The 25,629-nt window shown below is 42.3% G+C and overlaps 1 protein-coding gene across 1 annotated transcript in view; it reads right to left on the bottom strand.

The window, feature by feature from the left end:
- The window catches only part of LOC139750406 (DNA-dependent protein kinase catalytic subunit-like), a 254,167-nt gene that overhangs the window by 174,292 nt on the left and 54,246 nt on the right, over positions 1 to 25,629 (bottom strand). The window contains exons 16-17 of the mRNA XM_071665164.1: positions 18,897 to 19,007; positions 2,475 to 2,683 (exon numbers count right to left, since the gene is read on the bottom strand). Coding sequence (XP_071521265.1) covers positions 2,475 to 2,683; positions 18,897 to 19,007 — 320 coding nt within the window. The remainder of the gene's footprint in view (positions 1 to 2,474; positions 2,684 to 18,896; positions 19,008 to 25,629) is intronic.

Consider the following 25,629-nt stretch of genomic DNA (forward strand, 5'->3'; position numbering starts at 1 on the left):
GGGTCGACAAGCTATCAGTGGATTGAACCAGGGTATGTGAAGTGTCTGGGGTAAACCATGGAAAGGTCTGTGGGGCCTGGATGTAGAAAGGGAGCTATGGGTTTGGTGCATTACACAGGACAGTTAGAGACAGTATGAACGAATGTGGCCTTTTTTGTCTGTTTTCCTGGCCCTACCTCGCTGGAGGAAGTGGGGGGGATGCTATTTCATGTGTGGCAGGGTGGTGATGGAAATGGATTAAGGCAGCAACTATGAATATGTACTTGTGTATATATGTATATGTCCGTGTATGTGTATGTATGTATACAGTGAAATGTATATGTATGTATATGTGCATGTATGGACATGTATGTGGGTGGGTTGGGCCATTTCTTGTCTGTTTCCTTGCGCTACCTCGCCGATGCGGGAGACAGCAATTAAGTACAGTATCAAATATAAATAATACTAACGTCTGAAACAAAATATTTTGTGTGATGCTTTTTCTGCCTATATACATTTCAAAATCACATGAAAAAATTTATGATTTTTGGAACATACATTGGAAAAATATGTAGAGAATGGTTTAACATGAAGATGATGAGGAAAAGACTTAATCATTCATAATCTAGGTTATTTACGTGAGGGGTGACAACAATTAGTGTGAATAAGGAAGTCTGTGATTGGTTCTCAGTGAATGTAGGTTTGTGGCAGGGGTGTGTGATGTCTCCATGGTTGTTTAATTTGTTTATGGATGGGGTTGTTAGGGAGGTAAATGCAAGAGTTTTGGAAAGAGGGGCAAGTATGAAGTCTGTTGGGGATGAGAGAGCTTAGGAAGTGAGTCAGTTGTTGTTCGCTGATGATACAGCGCTGGTGGCTGATTCATGTGAGAAACTGCAGAAGCTGGTGACTGAGTTTGGTAAAGTGTGTGAAAGAAGAAAGTTAAGAGTAAATGTGAATAAGAGCAAGGTTATTAGGTACAGTAGGGTTGAGGGTCAAGTCAATTGGGAGGTAAGTTTGAATGGAGAAAAACTGGAGGAAGTAAAGTGTTTTAGATATCTGGGAGTGGATCTGGCAGCGGATGGAACCATGGAAGCGGAAGTGGATCATAGGGTGGGGGAGGGGGCAAAAATCCTGGGAGCCTTGAAGAATGTGTGGAAGTCGAGAACATTATCTTGGAAAGCAAAAATGGGTATGTTTGAAGGAATAGTGGTTCCAACAATGTTGTATGGTTGCGAGGCGTGGGCTATGGATAGAGTTGTGCGCAGGAGGATGGATGTGCTGGAAATGAGATGTTTGAGGACAATGTGTGGTGTGAGGTGGTTTGATCAAGTAAGTAACGTAAGGGTAAGAGAGATGTGTGGAAATAAAAAGAGCGTGGTTGAGACAGCAGAAGAGGGTGTTTTGAAATGGTTTGGGCACATGGAGAGAATGAGTGAGGAAAGATTGACCAAGAGGATATATGTGTCGGAGGTGGAGGGAACGAGAAGTGGGAGACCAAATTGGAGGTGGAAAGATGGAGTGAAAAAGATTTTGTGCGATCGGGGCCTGAACATGCAGGAGGGTGAAAGGAGGGCAAGGAATAGAGTGAATTGGATCGATGTGGTATACCGGGGTTGACGTACTGTCAGTGGATTGAATCAGGGCACGTGAAGCGTCTGGAGTAAACCATGGAAAGCTGTGTAGGTATGTATATTTGCGTGTGTGGACGTATGTATATACATGTCTATGGGGGTGGGTTGGGCCATTTCTTTCGTCTGTTTCCTTGTGCTACCTTGCAAACGCGGGAGACAGCGGCAAAAAAAAAAAAAAAAAAAAAAAAGGAAGTCTGGATATCCTCCAATCTATCTCTTATCCTAATCTCTACTCCCAGTTCCAAGGTATGGCAGAGGCAGGGCCCCTGAGAGGAATTTTATCAGAGGGTACAAAGTTTCTTTCAGGTCTCCTTCCCTTCTCCATTAGTCATCCTGTTTTTTTCCACTATGGTTCTATGCCATGAGCTGTAAGACCAAAAAGGGTACGGAAACTGAGAGAGAAGGAATGGAGGGCTCTGTTGATTTTCTGCATTTTCTGAGACCCCAGAAAACTCCCAGGCCTCCTTTTGGTCTCCTAGGCCCAGGTATGATATACCCCTTGCACCCCCCTCTCAGAGGCCCTGGGCAGAGGCACATATATCCTCTCAGTTAACTCATGCACAACCCCAACTTGCATCCCAAGTGTTAAAACAGGTGCATCCATACTAATATAAACATCTCTTACTTTTTCACTTTTACACACAATGTTTCCAGTTACCCACATTCATAGATAAAAAATTCTATCACACTTCACTGTAAATCATTCCTCTGGACTCTTCCTCTTGAATATCTTTAACCCTAATCAACAGTCTCCATGTACAGTATATCAATGAAATGTGAATTCAGAACAAAAAAGTACTATAGGTTTGCATGACAAAAAAAGGATGGAATGGATATTATGCAAAAAAGGTATCTAAATCTTACCATGATGGCCTCCAAGAGAACGGCAGTATCAGGATTCTCAAAGTTTTGATTATTGGTGAACCAGTGAATCATCTGATAGCTAAGAGTCAAGAACAATTGGCGAGTGACTTGATCTGGGTCACATGCCAACTGCAACATTGCCTGGAACACATGAGAGTACAGTGGAGCCATAGGGTATCTAGCCTGAATATCTGGATGTTGCTGAGCACCTGAAAGATAAAAATTACATATTTCTGAGTGGTTTATATTTCTCTATTTCTTTCAAAGTGCTCATATCACACAACCAATCTTTGTTTTACTATTTTCAAAGGCTCCAGACAGACAAAAGTCAACATCAAGGCTGGGCTTTAATTGGAATATAGAGAGAATTATGAAGCAATACAAGAAAAACAAAGGAAAGTATTTATGAATTTCACAGGTGAAAAACCTGTCTTTTGAAATGTGTCAGATCATAGTAATTGGGAAAGAAAAAGAAGGTACAGAGTTCCAAAGCTTCAATATGTAGGGAAAGAAGCAGGTATCAAAACAGCCCACCTTAAGTTGCCAATGGCCACACAGTAACCATGACATATAGTAGCTTGTGGTGTGGGCATACATGCAGCAAGCTCTTAGAAGCAAAAACCAAAGTAATACCTATAGAAGAGGAAAAGTGAACCAACATTGCAGCATAGGGCAAGGGGTCAACTTTGAAGTTAGCCTGGAGCAATTCATAAGTCAGACTGCTTTTGACTCAACTCTGTCAAGCAAGGATGCAGAGCCAGAACCATCCTAGATGTGAGAGCAGTACTCCATACAAGGATGAATAAATCCAATTTCTGTGGTTTACCAGAAAGGTATTTACAAATTGGGGTGTCTAAATGTGTGTGGATGTAACCAAGATGAGAACAAAGGAGAGATAGGCAGTATGTTTGAGGAAAGGAACCTGGATGTTTTGGCTCTGAGTGAAACGAAGCTCATGGGTAAAGGGGAAGAATGGTTTGGGAATGTCTTGGGAGTAAAGTCAGGGGTTAGTGAGAGGACAAGAGCAAGGAAAAAGTAGCACTACTCGTGAAACAGGAGTGGTGGGAGTATGTGATAGAGTGTAAGAAAGTAAACTCTACATTGATATTGGTAAAACTGAAAATGGATGGAGAGAGATGGGTGATTATTGGTGCATATGCACCTGGGCATAAGAAGAAAGATCATGAGAGGCAAGTGTTTTGGGAGCAGCTGAGTGAGTGTGTTAGTAGTTTTGATGCACGAGACCAGGTTATCGTGATGGGTGATTTGAATGCAAAGGTGAGTAAGGTGGCAGTTGAGGGAATAATTGGTGTACATGGGGTGTTCAGGGTTGTAAATGGAAATGGTGAAGAGCTTGTGGATTTATGTGCTGAAAAAGGACTGGTGTCTGGGAATACCTGGTTTAAAAAGAGAGATATACATAAGTATGTAAGTAGGAGAGATGGCCAGAGAGCGTTACTGGATTACGTGTTAATTGATAGGCACGCGAAAGAGAGACTTTTGGATGTTAATGTGCTGAGGTGCAACTGGAGGGATGTCTGATCATGTGGAGGCAAAGGTGAAGATTTGTAGAGGTTTTCAGAAGAGAGAATGTTGGGGTGAAAAGAGTGGTGAGAGTAAGTGAGCTTGGGAAGGAGACTTGTGTGAGGAAGTACCAGGAGAGACTGAGTGCAGAATAGAAAAAGGTGAGAACTAAGGACGTAAGGGGAGTGGGGGAGGAATGGGATGTATTTAGGGAAGCAGTGATGGCTTGTGCAAAAGATGCTTGCAGCATGAGAAGTGTGGGAGGTGGGCAGATTAGAAAGGGTAGCAAGTGGAGGGATGAAGTAAGATTATTAGTGAAAGAGAAGAGAGAGGCATTTGGACGATTTTTGCAAGGAAAAAATGCAAATGACTGGGAGATGTATAAAAGAAAGAGGCACGAGGTCAAGAGAAAGGTGCAAGAGGTGAAAAAGAGGGCAAATGAGGGTTGGGGTGAGAGAGTATCATTAGATTTTAGGGAGAATAAAAAGATGTTTTGGAAGGAGGTAAATAAAGTGCATAAGACAAGGGAGCAAATGGGAACTTCAGTGAAGGGGGCTAATGGGGAGGTGATAACAAGTAATGGTGATGTGAGGCTTGTGAAGGTTTGTTGAATGTGTTTGATGACAGACTGGAAGATATAGGGTGTTTTGGTCAAGGTGGTGTGCAAAGTGAGAGGGTTAGGGATAATGATTTGGTAAACAGAGAAGAGGTAGTAAAAGCTTTGTGGAAGATGAAAGCCGGCAAGGCAGCGGGTTTGCATGGAACTGCAGTAGAATTTATTAAAAAAGGGGGTGACTGTATTGTTGACTGGTTGGTAAGGTTATTTAATGTATGTATGTCTCATGGTGAGGTGCCTGAGGATTGGTGGAATGCTTGCATAGTGCCATTGTACAAAGGCAAAGGGGATAAAAGTGAGTGCTCAAATTACAGAGGTATAAGTTTGTTGAGTATTCCTGGGAAATTATATGGGAGGGTATTGATTGAGAGGGTGAAGGCATGTACAGAGCATCAGATTGGGGAAGAGCAGAGCGGTTTCAGAAGTGGTAGAGGATGTGTGGATCAGGTGTTTGCTTTGAGGAATATATGTGAGAAATACTTAGAAAAGCAAATGGATTTGTATGTATCATTTATGGATCTGGAGAAGGCATATGATAGAGTTAATAGAGATGCTCTGTGGAAGGTATTAAGAATATATGGTGTGGGAGGCAAGTTGTTAGAAGCAGTGAAAAGTTTTTATCAAGGATGTAAGGCATGTGTACGTGTAGGAAGAGAGGAAAGTGATTGGTTCTCAGTGAATGTAGGTTTGCGGCAGGGGTGTGTGATGTCTCCATGGTTGTTTAATTTGTTTATGGATGGGGTTGTTAGGGGTGAATGCAAGAGTTTTGGAGAGAGGGGCAAGTATGCAGTCTGTTGTGGATGAGAGAGCTTGGGAAGTGAGTCAGTTGTTGCTTGCTGATGATACAGCGCTGGTGGCTGATTCATGTGAGAAACTGCAGACGCTGGTGACTGAGTTTGGTAAAGTGTGTGAAAGAAGAAAGCTGAGAGTAAATGTGAATAAGAGCAAGGTAATTAGGTACAGTAGGGTTGAGGGACAAGTTAATTGGGAGGTAAGTTTAAATGGAGAAAAATTGGACGAAGTGAAATGTTTTCGTTATCTGGGAGTGGATTTGGCAGCGGATGGAACCATGGAAGCGGAAGTGAATCATAGGGTGGGAGAGAGGGCGAAAGTTCTGGGAGCGTTGAAGAATGTGTGGAAGTCGAGAACATTATCTCGGAGATCAAAAATGGGTATGTTTGAAGGAACAGTGATTCCAACAATGTTATATGGTTGCGAGGCGTGGGCTATGGATGGAGTTGTGCGGGGGAGGGTGGATGTGCTGGAAATGAGATGTTTGAGGACAATATGTGGGGAGAGATGGTTTGATCGAGTTAGTAATGTAATGGTAAGAGAGATGTGTAGAAATAAAAAGAGTGTGGTTGAGAGAGCAGAAGAGGGTGTTGTGAAATGGTTTGGTCACATGGAGAGAATGAGTGAGGAAAGATTGACCAAGAGGATATATATGTCAGAGGTGGAGGGAACGAGGAGAGGTGGGAGACCAAATTGGAGGTGGAAAGATGGAGTGAAAAAGATTTTGAGTGATTGGGGCCTGAACATGCAGGAGGGTGAAAGGCGTGCAAGGAATAGAGTGAACTGGAACGATGTGGTATACCAGGGTCAATGTGCTGTCAATGGATTGAACCAGGGCATGTGAAGCATCTGGGGTAAACCATGGAAAGTTCTGTGGGGCCTGGATGTGGAAAGGGAGCTTTGGTTTCGGTGCATTATTACATGACAGCTAGAGACTTAGTGTGAACAAATGTGGCCTTTGTTGTCTTTTCCTAGCACTACCTCGCACACATTTGGGGGGAGGGGGTTGTTATTTCATGTGAGGCGGGGTGGCGATGGGAATGAATAAAGGCAGACAGTATGAAATATGTACATGTGTATATATGTATATGTCTGTGTGTGTATATATATGTATATGTTGAGATGTATAGGTATGTATATTTGTGTGTGTGGACATGTATGTATATACATGAGTATGTGGGTGGGTTGGGCCATTTCTTTCGTCTGTTTCCTTGCGCTACCTCGCTAACGCGGGAGACAGCGACAAAGCAAAATAATAAAAAAATATGATAATATATATGAAAGTGGAGTACAGAATGGAAAAAGGTGAGAACAATGGAAGTAAGGGGAGTGGGGGAGGAATGGGATGTATTTAGGGAATCAGTGATGGATTGCGCAAAAGATGCTTGTGGCATGAGAAGAGTGGGAGGTGGGTTGATTAGAAAGGGTAGTGAGTGGTGGGATGAAGAGGTAAGAGTATTAGTGAAAGAGAAGAGAGAGGCATTTGGACGATTTTTGCAGGGAAAAAATGCAATTGAGTGGGAGATGTATAAAAGAAAGAGACAGGAGGTCAAGAGAAAGGTGCAAGAGGTGAAAAAGAGGGCAAATGAGAGTTGGGGTGAGAGAGTATCATTAAATTTTAGGGAGAATAAAAAGATGTTCTGGAAGGAGGTAAATAAAGTGCGTAAGACAAGGGAGCAAATGGGAACTTCAGTGAAGGGCGCAAATGGGGAGGTGATAACAAGTAGTGGTGATGTGAGAAGATGGAGTGAGTATTTTGAAGGTTTGTTGAATGTGTTTGATGATAGAGTGGCAGATATAGGGTGTTTTGGTCGAGGTGGTGTGCAAAGTGAGAGGGTTAGGGAAAATGATTTGGTAAACAGAGAAGAGGTAGTGAAAGCTTTGCGGAAGATGAAAGCCGGCAAGGCAGCAGGTTTGGATGGTATTGCAGTGGAATTTATTAAAAAAGGGGGTGATTGTATTGTTGACTGGTTGGTAAGGTTATTTAATGTATGTATGACTCATGGTGAGGTGCCTGAGGATTGGCGGAATGCGTGCATAGTGCCATTGTACAAAGGCAAAGGGGATAAGAGTGAGTGCTCAAATTACAGAGGTATAAGTTTGTTGAGTATTCCTGGTAAATTATATGGGAGGGTATTGATTGAGAGGGTGAAGGCATGTACAGAGCATCAGATTGGGGAAGAGCAGTGTGGTTTCAGAAGTGGTAGAGGATGTGTGGATCAGGTGTTTGCTTTGAAGAATGTATGTGAGAAATACTTAGAAAAGCAAATGGATTTGTATGTAGCATTTATGGATCTGGAGAAGGCATATGATAGAGTTGATAGAGATGCTCTGTGGAAGGTATTAAGGGTATATGGTGTGGGAGGAAAGTTGTTAGAAGCAGTGAAAAGTTTTTATCGAGGAGGTAAGGCATGTGTACGTGTAGGAAGAGAGGAAAGTGATTGGTTCTCAGTGAATGTAGGTTTGCGGCAGGGGTGTGTGATGTCTCCATGGTTGTTTAATTTGTTTATGGATGGGGTTGTTAGGGAGGTAAATGCAAGAGTTTTGGAAAGAGGGGCAAGTATGAAGTCTGTTGGGGATGAGAGAGCTTGGGAAGTGAGTCAGTTGTTGTTCGCTGATGATACAGCGCTGGTGGCTGATTCATGTGAGAAACTGCAGAAGCTGGTGACTGAGTTTGGTAAAGTGTGTGGAAGAAGAAAGTTAAGAGTAAATGTGAATAAGAGCAAGGTTATTAGGTACAGTAGGGTTGAGGGTCAAGTCAATTGGGAGGTGAGTTTGAATGGAGAAAAACTGGAGGAAGTAAAGTGTTTTAGATATCTGGGAGTGGATCTGGCAGCGGATGGAACCATGGAAGCGGAAGTGGATCATAGGGTGGGGGAGGGGGCGAAAATTCTGGGGGCCTTGAAGAATGTGTGGAAGTCGAGAACATTATCTCGGAAAGCAAAAATGGGTATGTTTGAAGGAATAGTGGTTCCAACAATGTTGTATGGTTGCGAGGCGTGGGCTATGGATAGAGTTGTGCGCAGGAGGATGGATGTGCTGGAAATGAGATGTTTGAGGACAATGTGTGGTGTGAGGTGGTTTGATCGAGTGAGTAACGTAAGGGTAAGAGAGATGTGTGGAAATAAAAAGAGCGTGGTTGAGAGAGCAGAAGAGGGTGTTTTGAAGTGGTTTGGGCACATGGAGAGAATGAGTGAGGAAAGATTGACCAAGAGGGTATATGTGTCGGAGGTGGAGGGAACGAGGAGAAGAGGGAGACCAAATTGGAGGTGGAAAGATGGAGTGAAAAAGATTTTGTGTGATCGGGGCCTGAACATGCAGGAGGGTGAAAGGAGGGCAAGGAATAGAGTGAATTGGAGCGATGTGGTATACCGGGGTTGACGTGCTGTCAGTGGATTGAATCAAGGCATGTGAAGTGTCTGGGGTAAACCATGGAAAGCTGTGTAGGTATGTATATTTGCGTGTGTGGACGTATGTATATACATGTGTATGGGGGGGGGTTGGGCCATTTCTTTCGTCTGTTTCCTTGCGCTACCTCGCAAACGCGGGAGACAGCGACAAAGTTTAAAAAAAAAAAAATATATATATGAAAGTACAGCTAAGCTAATATGAAAGAACTCTTAGCAAAAGGTTTAAACTCTGTCAGTGGGTATTTAAAATCTAAAGTGTAAAGATGGTCTACATGAAAATATGTGAAAAATATATCATATTATGTACTATCATGCCGGGAATGCAAGAAATGGATACAATAAGAAAAGAGATGAGGTTTGTGTACCATATCTTATTTTCTTATTGATAAAATAACACTAATGTGTTTACCTGTGCCAATCATGAGGATAATGATAGAATGCAGCAGTTCAGAAGCTGCAACTTTTGTTTGTCGGTCACTTGAATTTATGGCCAGATCCACAACATGAGGAAGGAGATCATCTGTAATAATAATGAGAAACAATTCATACATAGGGTAGATATAACTTTATATACAGCACATCATGGCAGGAATATCCACCATAATATCTAACACTCAAACTTAAGTGTAAAAAAGATAAACTACAGAAAGGTCTGTGGGGCTTGGATGTGGATAGGGAGCTGTGGTTTCAGTGCATTACACATGGCAGCTCTTGTATGGATGGGAGCAGATGTGGCCTTACTTTGCCTGTTTCATAGTGCTACCTCGCTGACACGGGGTGGCGATCAGGTTTAGAAGGAGAGGAAGAGAATGTTTATATTATCATTTTCTTTTCCTTCATGCTTTCTGTGCTGTTTCCTGTGGGGCAGGGTAGCGAGGGGAACGGATGAAGGCGAGCAAGTATGAACATATACATGTGCATACACGTTTATGTATGTGTATGTATATGTATGTTATTTATTTATATTTTTTACACTTTGTCACTGTCTCCCGCGTTAGCAAAATAGCACAAGGAAACAGACAAATGAATGGCCCAACCCACCCACATACACATGTATATACATAAACGTCCTCACATGCACATATACATACCTATACATCTCAACGTATACATATATATATAAACACACACACAGACATATACGTATATACACATATACATAATTCATACTGTCTGCCTTTATTCATTCCCATCGCCACCCCGCCATACATGAAATAACAACCCCCTTCCCCCGCATGTGCGTGAGGTAGCGCTAGGAAAAGACAACAAAGGCCACATTTGTTCACAATCAGTCTCTAGCTGTCATGTATAATACACCGAAACCACAGCTCCCTTTCCACATCCAGGCCCCACAAAACTTTCCATGGCTTACCCCAGATGCTTCATATGCCCTGGTTCAATCCATTGACAGCACAGCGACCCGTTTACCACATCGTTCCAATTCACTCTATTCCTTGCACACCTTTCACGCTCCTGCATGTTCAGGCCCCATCACTCAAAATCTTTTTCACTCCATCTTTCCACCTCCAATTTGGTCTCCCACTTCTCGTTCCCTCCACGTCTGACACATATATCCAATTTGTCAATCCTTCCCCATTCATTCTCTCCATGTGGCCAAACCATTTCAAAACACCCTCTTCTGCTCTCTCAACCACACTCTTTTTATTACCACACATCTCTCTTACCCTTTCATTACTTACTTGATCAAACCACCTTACACCACATATTGTCCTCAAACATCTCATTTCCAGCACATTCACCCTCCTCCGCATAACTCTATCTATAGCCCATGCCTCGCAACAATGTAACATTGTTGGAACCACTAATCCTTCAAACATACCCATTTTCGCTTTCCAAGATAACGTTCTCAATTTCCACACATTTTTCAATGCTCCCAGAACTTTCGCCCCATCCCCCACCCTATGATTCACTTCCATGGTTCCATCCATTGCCAAATCCACTCTAAGATATCTAAAACACTTCACTTCCTCCAGTTTTCCTCCATTCAAACTTACCTCCCAGCATTTATGGATCTGGAGAAGGGATATGATAGATTTGATAGAGATGCTCTGTGGAAGGTATTAAGAATATATGGTGTGGGAAGCAAGTTGTTAGAAGCAGTGAAAAGTTTCTATCAAGGATGCAAGGCATGTGTACAAGTAGGAGGAGAGGAAAGTGATTGGTTCTCAGTGAATGTTGGTTTGCGGCAGGGGTGTGTGATGTCTCCATGGTTGTTTGATTTGTTTATGGATGGGTTGTTAGGGAGGTGAATAAAAGAGTTTTGGAGAGAGGGGCAAGTATGCAGTCTGTTGTGGAGGAGAGAGCTTGGGAAGTGAGTCAGTTGTTGTTCGCTGATGATACAGTGCTGGTGACTGATTCGTGTGAGAAGCTGCAGAAGCTGGTGACTGAGTTTGGTAAAGTGTGTGAAAGAAGAAAGCTGAGAGTAAATGTGAATAAGAGCAAGGTTATTAGGTACAATAAGGTTGAGGGACAAGTCAATTGGGAGGTAAGTTTGAATGGAGGAAAACTGGAGGAGGTGGAGTGTTTTAGATATCTGGGAGTGGATCTGGCAGCGGATGGAACCATGGAAGCGGAAGTGAGTCACAGGGTGGGGGTGGGGCAAAAGTTCTGGGAGCACTGAAAAATGTGTGGAAGGCGAGAACATTATCTCAGAAAGTTATATGGTTGCGAGGCGTGGGCTATAGATAGAGTAGTGCGGAGAAGGGTGGATGTGCTGGAAATGAGATGTTTGAGGACAATATCTGGTGTGAGGTGGTTTGATCAAGTAAGTAATGAAAGGGTAAGAGAGATGTGAGGTAATGAAAAGAGTGTGGTTGAGAGAGCAGAAGAGGGTGTATGAAATGGTTTGATCACATGGAGAGAATGAGTGAGGAAAGATTGACAAGGAGGATATATGTGTCAGAGATGGAGGGAACGGGGAGAAATGGAAGACCAAATTGGAGGTGGAAAGAAGGAGTGAAAAAGATTTTGAGTGATTGGGGCCTGAACATGCAGGAGGGTGAAAGGCGTGCAAGGAATAGACTGAATTGGAACGATGTGGTTTACCGGGGTCAACGTGCTGTCAATGGATTGAACCAGGGCACGAGAAGTGCCTGGGGTAAACCATGGAAAATTCTGTGGGGCCTGGATGTGGAAAGGGAGCTGTGGTTTCTGTGCATTATACACGACTGCTAGAGACTGAGTGTGAACAAATGTTGCCTCTGTTGTCTTTTCCTAGCACTACCTCACGTGCATTTGAGGGGAGGGGGTTGTCATTTTATGTGTGGCGGGGTGGCGATGGGAATGAATAAAGGCAGCAAGTATGAATTATGTACATGTGTATATATGTATATGTCTGTGTATATGTCTGTGCATTATTACATGACAGCTAGAGACTGAGAGTGAACGAATGGGGCCTTTGTTGTCTTTTCCTAGCGCTACCTCGCACACATGAGGGGGGAGGGGGTTGTTATTCCATGTGTGGCAAGGTGGCAATGGGAATGAATAAAGACAGACAGTATGAATTATGTACATGTGTATATATGTATATGTCTGTGTGTGTGTATATATATGTATACATTGTGATGTATAGGCATGTACATTTGCGTGTGTGGACATGTATGTATATACATGTGTACGTGGGTGGATTGGGCCATTCTTTTGTCTGTTTCCTTGCGCTACCTCGCTAACGTGGGAGACAACGACAAAGCAAAATTAATAAATAAATATGCATACATATGCATATGTCTGTGCATGTATATATATATGTCGAAATGTACAGGTATGTATATGTGCGCGTGTGGACGTGAATGTATTTACATGTGTATGTGGGTGGGCTGGGCCATTCTTTCGTCTGTTTCCTTGCGCTACCTCGCTAACGCGGGAGACAGCGACAAAGTATAATAAATAAAATAAGTATGTGTATATGAGTGGATTTGTTTTCCTTCATCTGTTTCCTGGTGCTACCTTGCTGACACAGGATATGGTGATTGAGTATGAAAAGAGAAAGAGAGAGAGGATTCTGCCTCCATACTCCCTTTGTGTCGTAGAAGGTGACCAAAGGGGGCAAGAGTGGGGAGCTGGAAACCCTTCCCTTATTGTATTTCGATTTCTAAGAGAGGAAACAGAAAAAGGAGCCAGGCAGGGAGTGCTCTTCCTGCTTGAAGGCTCAGATTGGGGTGTTTAATTTCATGTGAATGTAACCAAGATGAGAAGAGAGGAGAGAGAGGTAGTATGTATGAGCAAAATAACCTGGATGTTTTGGCTCTGAGTGAAACGAAGCTCATGGGTAAAGGGGAAGAATGGTTTGGGAATGTCTTGGGAGTAAAGTCAGGGGTTAGTGAGAGGACAAGAGCAAGGAAAAAGTAGCACTACTCGTGAAACAGGAGTGGTGGGAGTATGTGATAGAGTGTAAGAAAGTAAACTCTACATTGATATTGGTAAAACTGAAAATGGATGGAGAGAGATGGGTGATTATTGGTGCATATGCACCTGGGCATAAGAAGAAAGATCATGAGAGGCAAGTGTTTTGGGAGCAGCTGAGTGAGTGTGTTAGTAGTTTTGATGCACGAGACCAGGTTATCGTGATGGGTGATTTGAATGCAAAGGTGAGTAAGGTGGCAGTTGAGGGAATAATTGGTGTACATGGGGTGTTCAGGGTTGTAAATGGAAATGGTGAAGAGCTTGTGGATTTATGTGCTGAAAAAGGACTGGTGTTTGGGAATACCTGGTTTAAAAAGAGAGATATACATAAGTATGTAAGTAGGAGAGATGGCCAGAGAGCGTTACTGGATTACGTGTTAATTGATAGGCACGCGAAAGAGAGACTTTTGGATGTTAATGTGCTGAGGTGCAACTGGAGGGATGTCTGATCATGTGGAGGCAAAGGTGAAGATTTGTAGAGGTTTTCAGAAGAGAGAATGTTGGGGTGAAAAGAGTGGTGAGAGTAAGTGAGCTTGGGAAGGAGACTTGTGTGAGGAAGTACCAGGAGAGACTGAGTGCAGAATAGAAAAAGGTGAGAACTAAGGACGTAAGGGGAGTGGGGGAGGAATGGGATGTATTTAGGGAAGCAGTGATGGCTTGTGCAAAAGATGCTTGCAGCATGAGAAGTGTGGGAGGTGGGCAGATTAGAAAGGGTAGCAAGTGGAGGGATGAAGTAAGATTATTAGTGAAAGAGAAGAGAGAGGCATTTGGACGATTTTTGCAAGGAAAAAATGCAAATGACTGGGAGATGTATAAAAGAAAGAGGCACGAGGTCAAGAGAAAGGTGCAAGAGGTGAAAAAGAGGGCAAATGAGGGTTGGGGTGAGAGAGTATCATTAGATTTTAGGGAGAATAAAAAGATGTTTTGGAAGGAGGTAAATAAAGTGCATAAGACAAGGGAGCAAATGGGAACTTCAGTGAAGGGGGCTAATGGGGAGGTGATAACAAGTAATGGTGATGTGAGGCTTGTGAAGGTTTGTTGAATGTGTTTGATGACAGACTGGAAGATATAGGGTGTTTTGGTCAAGGTGGTGTGCAAAGTGAGAGGGTTAGGGATAATGATTTGGTAAACAGAGAAGAGGTAGTAAAAGCTTTGTGGAAGATGAAAGCCGGCAAGGCAGCGGGTTTGCATGGAACTGCAGTAGAATTTATTAAAAAAGGGGGTGACTGTATTGTTGACTGGTTGGTAAGGTTATTTAATGTATGTATGTCTCATGGTGAGGTGCCTGAGGATTGGTGGAATGCTTGCATAGTGCCATTGTACAAAGGCAAAGGGGATAAAAGTGAGTGCTCAAATTACAGAGGTATAAGTTTGTTGAGTATTCCTGGGAAATTATATGGGAGGGTATTGATTGAGAGGGTGAAGGCATGTACAGAGCATCAGATTGGGGAAGAGCAGAGCGGTTTCAGAAGTGGTAGAGGATGTGTGGATCAGGTGTTTGCTTTGAGGAATATATGTGAGAAATACTTAGAAAAGCAAATGGATTTGTATGTATCATTTATGGATCTGGAGAAGGCATATGATAGAGTTAATAGAGATGCTCTGTGGAAGGTATTAAGAATATATGGTGTGGGAGGCAAGTTGTTAGAAGCAGTGAAAAGTTTTTATCAAGGATGTAAGGCATGTGTACGTGTAGGAAGAGAGGAAAGTGATTGGTTCTCAGTGAATGTAGGTTTGCGGCAGGGGTGTGTGATGTCTCCATGGTTGTTTAATTTGTTTATGGATGGGGTTGTTAGGGGTGAATGCAAGAGTTTTGGAGAGAGGGGCAAGTATGCAGTCTGTTGTGGATGAGAGAGCTTGGGAAGTGAGTCAGTTGTTGCTTGCTGATGATACAGCGCTGGTGGCTGATTCATGTGAGAAACTGCAGACGCTGGTGACTGAGTTTGGTAAAGTGTGTGAAAGAAGAAAGCTGAGAGTAAATGTGAATAAGAGCAAGGTAATTAGGTACAGTAGGGTTGAGGGACAAGTTAATTGGGAGGTAAGTTTAAATGGAGAAAAATTGGACGAAGTGAAATGTTTTCGTTATCTGGGAGTGGATTTGGCAGCGGATGGAACCATGGAAGCGGAAGTGAATCATAGGGTGGGAGAGAGGGCGAAAGTTCTGGGAGCGTTGAAGAATGTGTGGAAGTCGAGAACATTATCTCGGAGATCAAAAATGGGTATGTTTGAAGGAACAGTGATTCCAACAATGTTATATGGTTGCGAGGCGTGGGCTATGGATGGAGTTGTGCGGGGGAGGGTGGATGTGCTGGAAATGAGATGTTTGAGGACAATATGTGGGGAGAGATGGTTTGATCGAGTTAGTAATGTAATGGTAAGAGAGATGTGTAGAAATAAAAAGAGTGTGGTTGAGAGAGCAGAAGAGGGTGTTGTGAAATGGTTTGGTCACATGGAGAGAATGAGTGAGGAAAGATTGACCAAGAGGATATATATGTCAGAGGTGGAGGGAATGAGGAGAGGTGGGAGACCAAATTGGAGGTGGAAAGATGGAGTGAAAAAGATTTTGAGTGATTGGGGCCTGAACATGCAGGAGGGTGAAAGGCGTGCAAGGAATAGAGTGAACTGGAACGATGTGGTATACCAGGGTCAATGTGCTGTCAATGGATTGAACCAGGGCATGTGAAGCGTCTGGGGTAAACCATGGAAAGTTCTGTGGGGCCTGGATGTGGAAAGGGAGCTTTGGTTTCGGTGCATTATTACATGACAGCTAGAGACTTAGTGTGAACAAATGTGGCCTTTGTTGTCTTTTCCTAGCACTACCTCGCACACATTTGGGGGGAGGGGGTTGTTATTTCATGTGAGGCGGGGTGGCGATGGGAATGAATAAAGGCAGACAGTATGAAATATGTACATGTGTATATATGTATATGTCTGTGTGTGTATATATATGTATATGTTGAGATGTATAGGTATGTATATTTGTGTGTGTGGACATGTATGTATATACATGAGTATGTGGGTGGGTTGGGCCATTTCTTTCGTCTGTTTCCTTGCGCTACCTCGCTAACGCGGGAGACAGCGACAAAGCAAAATAATAAAAAAATATGATAATATATATGAAAGTGGAGTACAGAATGGAAAAAGGTGAGAACAATGGAAGTAAGGGGAGTGGGGGAGGAATGGGATGTATTTAGGGAATCAGTGATGGATTGCGCAAAAGATGCTTGTGGCATGAGAAGAGTGGGAGGTGGGTTGATTAGAAAGGGTAGTGAGTGGTGGGATGAAGAAGTAAGAGTATTAGTGAAAGAGAAGAGAGAGGCATTTGGACGATTTTTGCAGGGAAAAAATGCAATTGAGTGGGAGATGTATAAAAGAAAGAGACAGGAGGTCAAGAGAAAGGTGCAAGAGGTGAAAAAGAGGGCAAATGAGAGTTGGGGTGAGAGAGTATCATTAAATTTTAGGGAGAATAAAAAGATGTTCTGGAAGGAGGTAAATAAAGTGCGTAAGACAAGGGAGCAAATGGGAACTTCAGTGAAGGGCGCAAATGGGGAGGTGATAACAAGTAGTGGTGATGTGAGAAGATGGAGTGAGTATTTTGAAGGTTTGTTGAATGTGTTTGATGATAGAGTGGCAGATATAGGGTGTTTTGGTCGAGGTGGTGTGCAAAGTGAGAGGGTTAGGGAAAATGATTTGGTAAACAGAGAAGAGGTAGTGAAAGCTTTGCGGAAGATGAAAGCCGGCAAGGCAGCAGGTTTGGATGGTATTGCAGTGGAATTTATTAAAAAAGGGGGTGATTGTATTGTTGACTGGTTGGTAAGGTTATTTAATGTATGTATGACTCATGGTGAGGTGCCTGAGGATTGGCGGAATGCGTGCATAGTGCCATTGTACAAAGGCAAAGGGGATAAGAGTGAGTGCTCAAATTACAGAGGTATAAGTTTGTTGAGTATTCCTGGTAAATTATATGGGAGGGTATTGATTGAGAGGGTGAAGGCATGTACAGAGCATCAGATTGGGGAAGAGCAGTGTGGTTTCAGAAGTGGTAGAGGATGTGTGGATCAGGTGTTTGCTTTGAAGAATGTATGTGAGAAATACTTAGAAAAGCAAATGGATTTGTATGTAGCATTTATGGATCTGGAGAAGGCATATGATAGAGTTGATAGAGATGCTCTGTGGAAGGTATTAAGGGTATATGGTGTGGGAGGAAAGTTGTTAGAAGCAGTGAAAAGTTTTTATCGAGGATGTAAGGCATGTGTACGTGTAGGAAGAGAGGAAAGTGATTGGTTCTCAGTGAATGTAGGTTTGCGGCAAGGGTGTGTGATGTCTCCATGGTTGTTTAATTTGTTTATGGATGGGGTTGTTAGGGAGGTAAATGCAAGAGTTTTGGAAAGAGGGGCAAGTATGAAGTCTGTTGGGGATGAGAGAGCTTGGGAAGTGAGTCAGTTGTTGTTCGCTGATGATACAGCGCTGGTGGCTGATTCATGTGAGAAACTGCAGAAGCTGGTGACTGAGTTTGGTAAAGTGTGTGGAAGAAGAAAGTTAAGAGTAAATGTGAATAAGAGCAAGGTTATTAGGTACAGTAGGGTTGAGGGTCAAGTCAATTGGGAGGTGAGTTTGAATGGAGAAAAACTGGAGGAAGTAAAGTGTTTTAGATATCTGGGAGTGGATCTGGCAGCGGATGGAACCATGGAAGCGGAAGTGGATCATAGGGTGGGGGAGGGGGCGAAAATTCTGGGGGCCTTGAAGAATGTGTGGAAGTCGAGAACATTATCTCGGAAAGCAAAAATGGGTATGTTTGAAGGAATAGTGGTTCCAACAATGTTGTATGGTTGCGAGGCGTGGGCTATGGATAGAGTTGTGCGCAGGAGGATGGATGTGCTGGAAATGAGATGTTTGAGGACAATGTGTGGTGTGAGGTGGTTTGATCGAGTGAGTAACGTAAGGGTAAGAGAGATGTGTGGAAATAAAAAGAGCGTGGTTGAGAGAGCAGAAGAGGGTGTTTTGAAGTGGTTTGGGCACATGGAGAGAATGAGTGAGGAAAGATTGACCAAGAGGGTATATGTGTCGGAGGTGGAGGGAACGAGGAGAAGAGGGAGACCAAATTGGAGGTGGAAAGATGGAGTGAAAAAGATTTTGTGTGATCGGGGCCTGAACATGCAGGAGGGTGAAAGGAGGGCAAGGAATAGAGTGAATTGGAGCGATGTGGTATACCGGGGTTGACGTGCTGTCAGTGGATTGAATCAAGGCATGTGAAGTGTCTGGGGTAAACCATGGAAAGCTGTGTAGGTATGTATATTTGCGTGTGTGGACGTATGTATATACATGTGTATGGGGGGGGGTTGGGCCATTTCTTTCGTCTGTTTCCTTGCGCTACCTCGCAAACGCGGGAGACAGCGACAAAGTTTAAAAAAAAAAAAATATATATATGAAAGTACAGCTAAGCTAATATGAAAGAACTCTTAGCAAAAGGTTTAAACTCTGTCAGTGGGTATTTAAAATCTAAAGTGTAAAGATGGTCTACATGAAAATATGTGAAAAATATATCATATTATGTACTATCATGCCGGGAATGCAAGAAATGGATACAATAAGAAAAGAGATGAGGTTTGTGTACCATATCTTATTTTCTTATTGATAAAATAACACTAATGTGTTTACCTGTGCCAATCATGAGGATAATGATAGAATGCAGCAGTTCAGAAGCTGCAACTTTTGTTTGTCGGTCACTTGAATTTATGGCCAGATCCACAACATGAGGAAGGAGATCATCTGTAATAATAATGAGAAACAATTCATACATAGGGTAGATATAACTTTATATACAGCACATCATGGCAGGAATATCCACCATAATATCTAACACTCAAACTTAAGTGTAAAAAAGATAAACTACAGAAAGGTCTGTGGGGCTTGGATGTGGATAGGGAGCTGTGGTTTCAGTGCATTACACATGGCAGCTCTTGTATGGATGGGAGCAGATGTGGCCTTACTTTGCCTGTTTCATAGTGCTACCTCGCTGACACGGGGTGGCGATCAGGTTTAGAAGGAGAGGAAGAGAATGTTTATATTATCATTTTCTTTTCCTTCATGCTTTCTGTGCTGTTTCCTGTGGGGCAGGGTAGCGAGGGGAACGGATGAAGGCGAGCAAGTATGAACATATACATGTGCATACACGTTTATGTATGTGTATGTATATGTATGTTATTTATTTATATTTTTTACACTTTGTCACTGTCTCCCGCGTTAGCAAAATAGCACAAGGAAACAGACAAATGAATGGCCCAACCCACCCACATACACATGTATATACATAAACGTCCTCACATGCACATATACATACCTATACATCTCAACGTATACATATATATATACACACACACACAGACATATACGTATATACACATATACATAATTCATACTGTCTGCCTTTATTCATTCCCATCGCCACCCCGCCATACATGAAATAACAACCCCCTTCCCCCGCATGTGCGTGAGGTAGTGCTAGGAAAAGACAACAAAGGCCACATTTGTTCACAATCAGTCTCTAGCTGTCATGTATAATACACCGAAACCACAGCTCCCTTTCCACATCCAGGCCCCACAAAACTTTCCATGGCTTACCCCAGATGCTTCACATGCCCTGGTTCAATCCATTGACAGCACAGCGACCCGTTTACCACATCGTTCCAATTCACTCTATTCCTTGCACACCTTTCACGCTCCTGCATGTTCAGGCCCCATCACTCAAAATCTTTTTCACTCCATCTTTCCACCTCCAATTTGGTCTCCCACTTCTCGTTCCCTCCACGTCTGACACATATATCCAATTTGTCAATCCTTCCCCATTCATTCTCTCCATGTGGCCAAACCATTTCAAAACACCCTCTTCTGCTCTCTCAACCACACTCTTTTTATTACCACACATCTCTCTTACCCTTTCATTACTTACTTGATCAAACCACCTTACACCACATATTGTCCTCAAACATCTCATTTCCAGCACATTCACCCTCCTCCGCATAACTCTATCTATAGCCCATGCCTCGCAACAATGTAACATTGTTGGAACCACTAATCCTTCAAACATACCCATTTTCGCTTTCCAAGATAACATTCTCAATTTCCACACATTTTTCAATGCTCCCAGAACTTTCGCCCCATCCCCCACCCTATGATTCACTTCCATGGTTCCATCCATTGCCAAATCCACTCTAAGATATCTAAAACACTTCACTTCCTCCAGTTTTCCTCCATTCAAACTTACCTCCCAGCATTTATGGATCTGGAGAAGGGATATGATAGATTTGATAGAGATGCTCTGTGGAAGGTATTAAGAATATATGGTGTGGGAAGCAAGTTGTTAGAAGCAGTGAAAAGTTTCTATCGAGGATGCAAGGCATGTGTACAAGTAGGAGGAGAGGAAAGTGATTGGTTCTCAGTGAATGTTGGTTTGCGGCAGGGGTGCGTGATGTCTCCATGGTTGTTTGATTTGTTTATGGATGGGTTGTTAGGGAGGTGAATAAAAGAGTTTTGGAGAGAGGGGCAAGTATGCAGTCTGTTGTGGAGGAGAGAGCTTGGGAAGTGAGTCAGTTGTTGTTCGCTGATGATACAGTGCTGGTGACTGATTCGTGTGAGAAGCTGCAGAAGCTGGTGACTGAGTTTGGTAAAGTGTGTGAAAGAAGAAAGCTGAGAGTAAATGTGAATAAGAGCAAGGTTATTAGGTACAATAAGGTTGAGGGACAAGTCAATTGGGAGGTAAGTTTGAATGGAGGAAAACTGGAGGAGGTGGAGTGTTTTAGATATCTGGGAGTGGATCTGGCAGCGGATGGAACCATGGAAGCGGAAGTGAGTCACAGGGTGGGGGTGGGGCAAAAGTTCTGGGAGCACTGAAAAATGTGTGGAAGGCGAGAACATTATCTCAGAAAGTTATATGGTTGCGAGGCGTGGGCTATAGATAGAGTAGTGCGGAGAAGGGTGGATGTGCTGGAAATGAGATGTTTGAGGACAATATCTGGTGTGAGGTGGTTTGATCAAGTAAGTAATGAAAGGGTAAGAGAGATGTGAGGTAATGAAAAGAGTGTGGTTGAGAGAGCAGAAGAGGGTGTTTTGAAATGGTTTGATCACATGGAGAGAATGAGTGAGGAAAGATTGACAAGGAGGATATATGTGTCAGAGATGGAGGGAACGGGGAGAAATGGAAGACCAAATTGGAGGTGGAAAGAAGGAGTGAAAAAGATTTTGAGTGATTGGGGCCTGAACATGCAGGAGGGTGAAAGGCGTGCAAGGAATAGACTGAATTGGAACGATGTGGTTTACCGGGGTCGACGTGCTGTCAATGGATTGAACCAGGGCACGAGAAGTGCCTGGGGTAAACCATGGAAAATTCTGTGGGGCCTGGATGTGGAAAGGGAGCTGTGGTTTCTGTGCATTATACACGACTGCTAGAGACTGAGTGTGAACAAATGTTGCCTCTGTTGTCTTTTCCTAGCACTACCTCACGTGCATTTGAGGGGAGGGGGTTGTCATTTTATGTGTGGCGGGGTGGCGATGGGAATGAATAAAGGCAGCAAGTATGAATTATGTACATGTGTATATATGTATATGTCTGTGTATATGTCTGTGCATTATTACATGACAGCTAGAGACTGAGAGTGAACGAATGGGGCCTTTGTTGTCTTTTCCTAGCGCTACCTCGCACACATGAGGGGGGAGGGGGTTGTTATTCCATGTGTGGCAAGGTGGCAATGGGAATGAATAAAGACAGACAGTATGAATTATGTACATGTGTATATATGTATATGTCTGTGTGTGTATATATATGTATACATTGTGATGTATAGGCATGTACATTTGCGTGTGTGGACATGTATGTATATACATGTGTATGTGGGTGGGTTGGGCCATTCTTTTGTCTGTTTCCTTGCGCTACCTCGCTAACGTGGGAGACAACGACAAAGCAAAATTAATAAATAAATATGCATACATATGCATATGTCTGTGCATGTATATATATATGTCGAAATGTACAGGTATGTATATGTGCGCGTGTGGACGTGAATGTATTTACATGTGTATGTGGGTGGGCTGGGCCATTCTTTCGTCTGTTTCCTTGCGCTACCTCGCTAACGCGGGAGACAGCGACAAAGTATAATAAATAAAATAAGTATGTGTATATGAGTGGATTTGTTTTCCTTCATCTGTTTCCTGGTGCTACCTTGCTGACACAGGATATGGTGATTGAGTATGAAAAGAGAAAGAGAGAGAGGATTCTGCCTCCATACTCCCTTTGTGTCGTAGAAGGTGACCAAAGGGGGCAAGAGTGGGGAGCTGGAAACCCTTCCCTTATTGTATTTCGATTTCTAAGAGAGGAAACAGAAAAAGGAGCCAGGCAGGGAGTGCTCTTCCTGCTTGAAGGCTCAGATTGGGGTGTTTAATTTCATGTGAATGTAACCAAGATGAGAAGAGAGGAGAGAGAGGTAGTATGTATGAGCAAAATAACCTGGATGTTTTGGCTCTGAGTGAAACAAAGTTCAAAGATAAGGGTGAAGAATGATGTGGAAACGTCTTGGGTGTAAAGTCAGGGTTTGGTGAAAAGACAAGAGCTAAGGAAGGAGAAGCACTACTCCAAAAGCAGGAGTTATGGGAGTAAGTGGTCATGTAAGGAAATAAATTCTTGACTGATGTTGGTAAAACTGAAAGTGGATGGAAAGAGATGGGTAATTACTGGTGCATATGCACCTGGTGAAAAGAAAAAATATAATGAGAGGCAAGTGTTTCGGGGACAACCGAGTGAGTGCGTCAGCAGTTTCAATGTAGGAAACTGGGCACTAGTGATGGGAGACTTGAATGCAAAAATAAGTAATATGGCAGTTGAAGGTATAACTGAGACAAACGGAGTATTCAGTACCATAAATGGAAAAGGTGAGGAGCTTGTGGAGTTTGTACTAAGAAAAAAAAAAAAGACTGGTGGCTGGGAATGCCTGGTTTAAAAGGAGAGATATACACAAGTACATGAATGTGAGTATGAGAGATGGTCAAATGGGCATTATTATATTACATATAAATTGATAAGTGTGTAAAAGAGATACTTTTGGATGTAAATGTGCTGAAGGGGCAAATGGAACCATGGAAGTGAAAGAGTCATAGGATGAGGAGGGGAGTGGGTTCAGGAAGCACTGAAGAATGTGTGGAAAGAGAAAACATTATTTCAGAAGGTAAAATCTTTTATGTTTGAAGAAACTGTTCGAATGGGCGATAGATAGGGTTGTGCGGAGGAAGGTGGATGTGTCAGAAATTAAAAGTTTGAAGTTTGAGGACAATATGTGGTGTGGGTTGGTTTGATCGAGTAAGTAATGGAAGAATTAGAGAGATGTCTGGAAATAAGAAGAGTGTGGTTGAGAAAGCAGAAGAGGGCGTCCTGAAATGGTTGGACATATGGAGAGAATGAATGAAGAAAGGTTGACAAAGAGGATATATTTGTCAGAAGTGGAGGGAACAAGGAGAAAGGGGAGACAAATTAAGAGATGAAAGGATGGAGTTAAAAAGATTTTGAGCACTTGGGGCCTGAATATGCATTACATTTATTATCCCTGAAGGGATAAAAAATGCTTTCCACATATTCCCTGCATGTCATGAAAGGCAACTAAAAGGGGGCTGGAAATCCTCCCCTCCAGTTTTACTTTTCCAAAAGAAGGAAAAGAGATATGGGCCTAGTGAGGATTTTTACAAGTCTGAAAAGATATATTCTCTTGGATCCCAGTTAAAGTATCATAAATCTTCCATTGATAAATCCCTTAAGTTGGCTAAGAAACTGTTTAATTGAGTTAACCCCAAACCTCTCCTTGATACCAAGATCTTTTAGTTCTACCTTTTAGTGATCATTTTACATTACTCCCTAGTTTGCTTAAATCCTTTAACATAAATGTAACCTTCAGCAATAACAATACTATAAAGAATATGTTAATCAAATACTTGCTAGAAAATTCCGCAGGCTATGTTTACAGAATCCCTTGTAAAAGCTGTAATATGTTTTATATAGGGCAGACTGGTGGGGATCTTTATGTTAAACTTAGCAGCATGAATATAGCATAAGAACACAAGAATCAAATGCTTTCTTTAATCATGTTAAAATTTAGGACAACTGTACTGACTAGAGTAATGCTAATTCAGATATTAACTATAACTCCTTCACCATGAGAAATATCACTGAATCTTCTATTAGTAAATACAAAAAGAATTGTAACATTAATATTAGTGAAGGTTTATATACATACTGGATAGCTTTGTTGTAGGCAAAATTTGTAAACAGTTCCCTGTCCTGACCACATAATAAAATTTTGTGACAGTTATGGTGCTAAAAACCAAACACCACCAACCAGACAAACTAGTTACCAATGGCGTTTTACCTTCACCTCTTTCTTCTTCATCAACTGACTGTTTTAAGTCTTCTATCTCATTCTTTTATCTCCCATGACGATGTGATTACTACACAAAAGTGCACTTGGGAACTGATCATGTTTGAATTTCCTTGTGGTTATCAGCAAAGGATGTAAGATATGTGTATGAGTAGGAAGAGGCCTTTGTTGTCTTTTTCTAGCGCTACTTTGCGTGCCCGTGGGGGGAGTGGGGTGCCATTTCATTACACTTAGTCGCAGTCTCCCGCATTAGCGAGGTAGTGCAAGGAAACAGATGAAAGAATGGCCCAACCCATTCAAATACACATGCATATACATAAACACCCACACATGCACATATACATACACAGACATATACATATATATACATTTACATATTCATACTTGCTGCCTTCAACCATTCCCGTCTGGTGCATGAATGATTAATGCAGACAATATACAAAATTCTGAAAAGATGGATTATAATATAGAAAGTTTAAGAGATGAGGCCCCACAAGTGCAAAACTCCCTCCCCATACAATGCAAAGAGGTAACTATAAAAAATTCACCTCCAATACTCTTATACCATAAATATCTGGCAATAAACACTAAGTTTCATTCTCACTCATCAGACAGGACAAACATTCCAAAACACAAACTTTTTCCACAATCTACATATACAATCTTTCCATTCACCACATCTCTTAGAGAACCTCGAATTCACTTTAGCATTATTCTGTATTTCTGTTTTTCTGCTTCCATCTTTAAGGACCAATACCTCAAAATTCATTACAAATTACCAACTCCTTCACAGTCACAAATCCTTTTCAAAACCAGTAACATTACTCTCATATATAATACACTTTAAATATCTTCCTTCAACACTCACCATCAAAGAACCACCCCCAACCATTCACTCTAGATCTTCTGTTAATTCAAATGATTACATACAATAACTGTGGCTGCGGTATCTTCCATGTCCCAGTAATCATCATACT

Source organism: Panulirus ornatus, chromosome 9, assembly GCF_036320965.1.
Source record: "Panulirus ornatus isolate Po-2019 chromosome 9, ASM3632096v1, whole genome shotgun sequence".
NCBI lineage: Eukaryota > Metazoa > Arthropoda > Malacostraca > Decapoda > Palinuridae > Panulirus > Panulirus ornatus.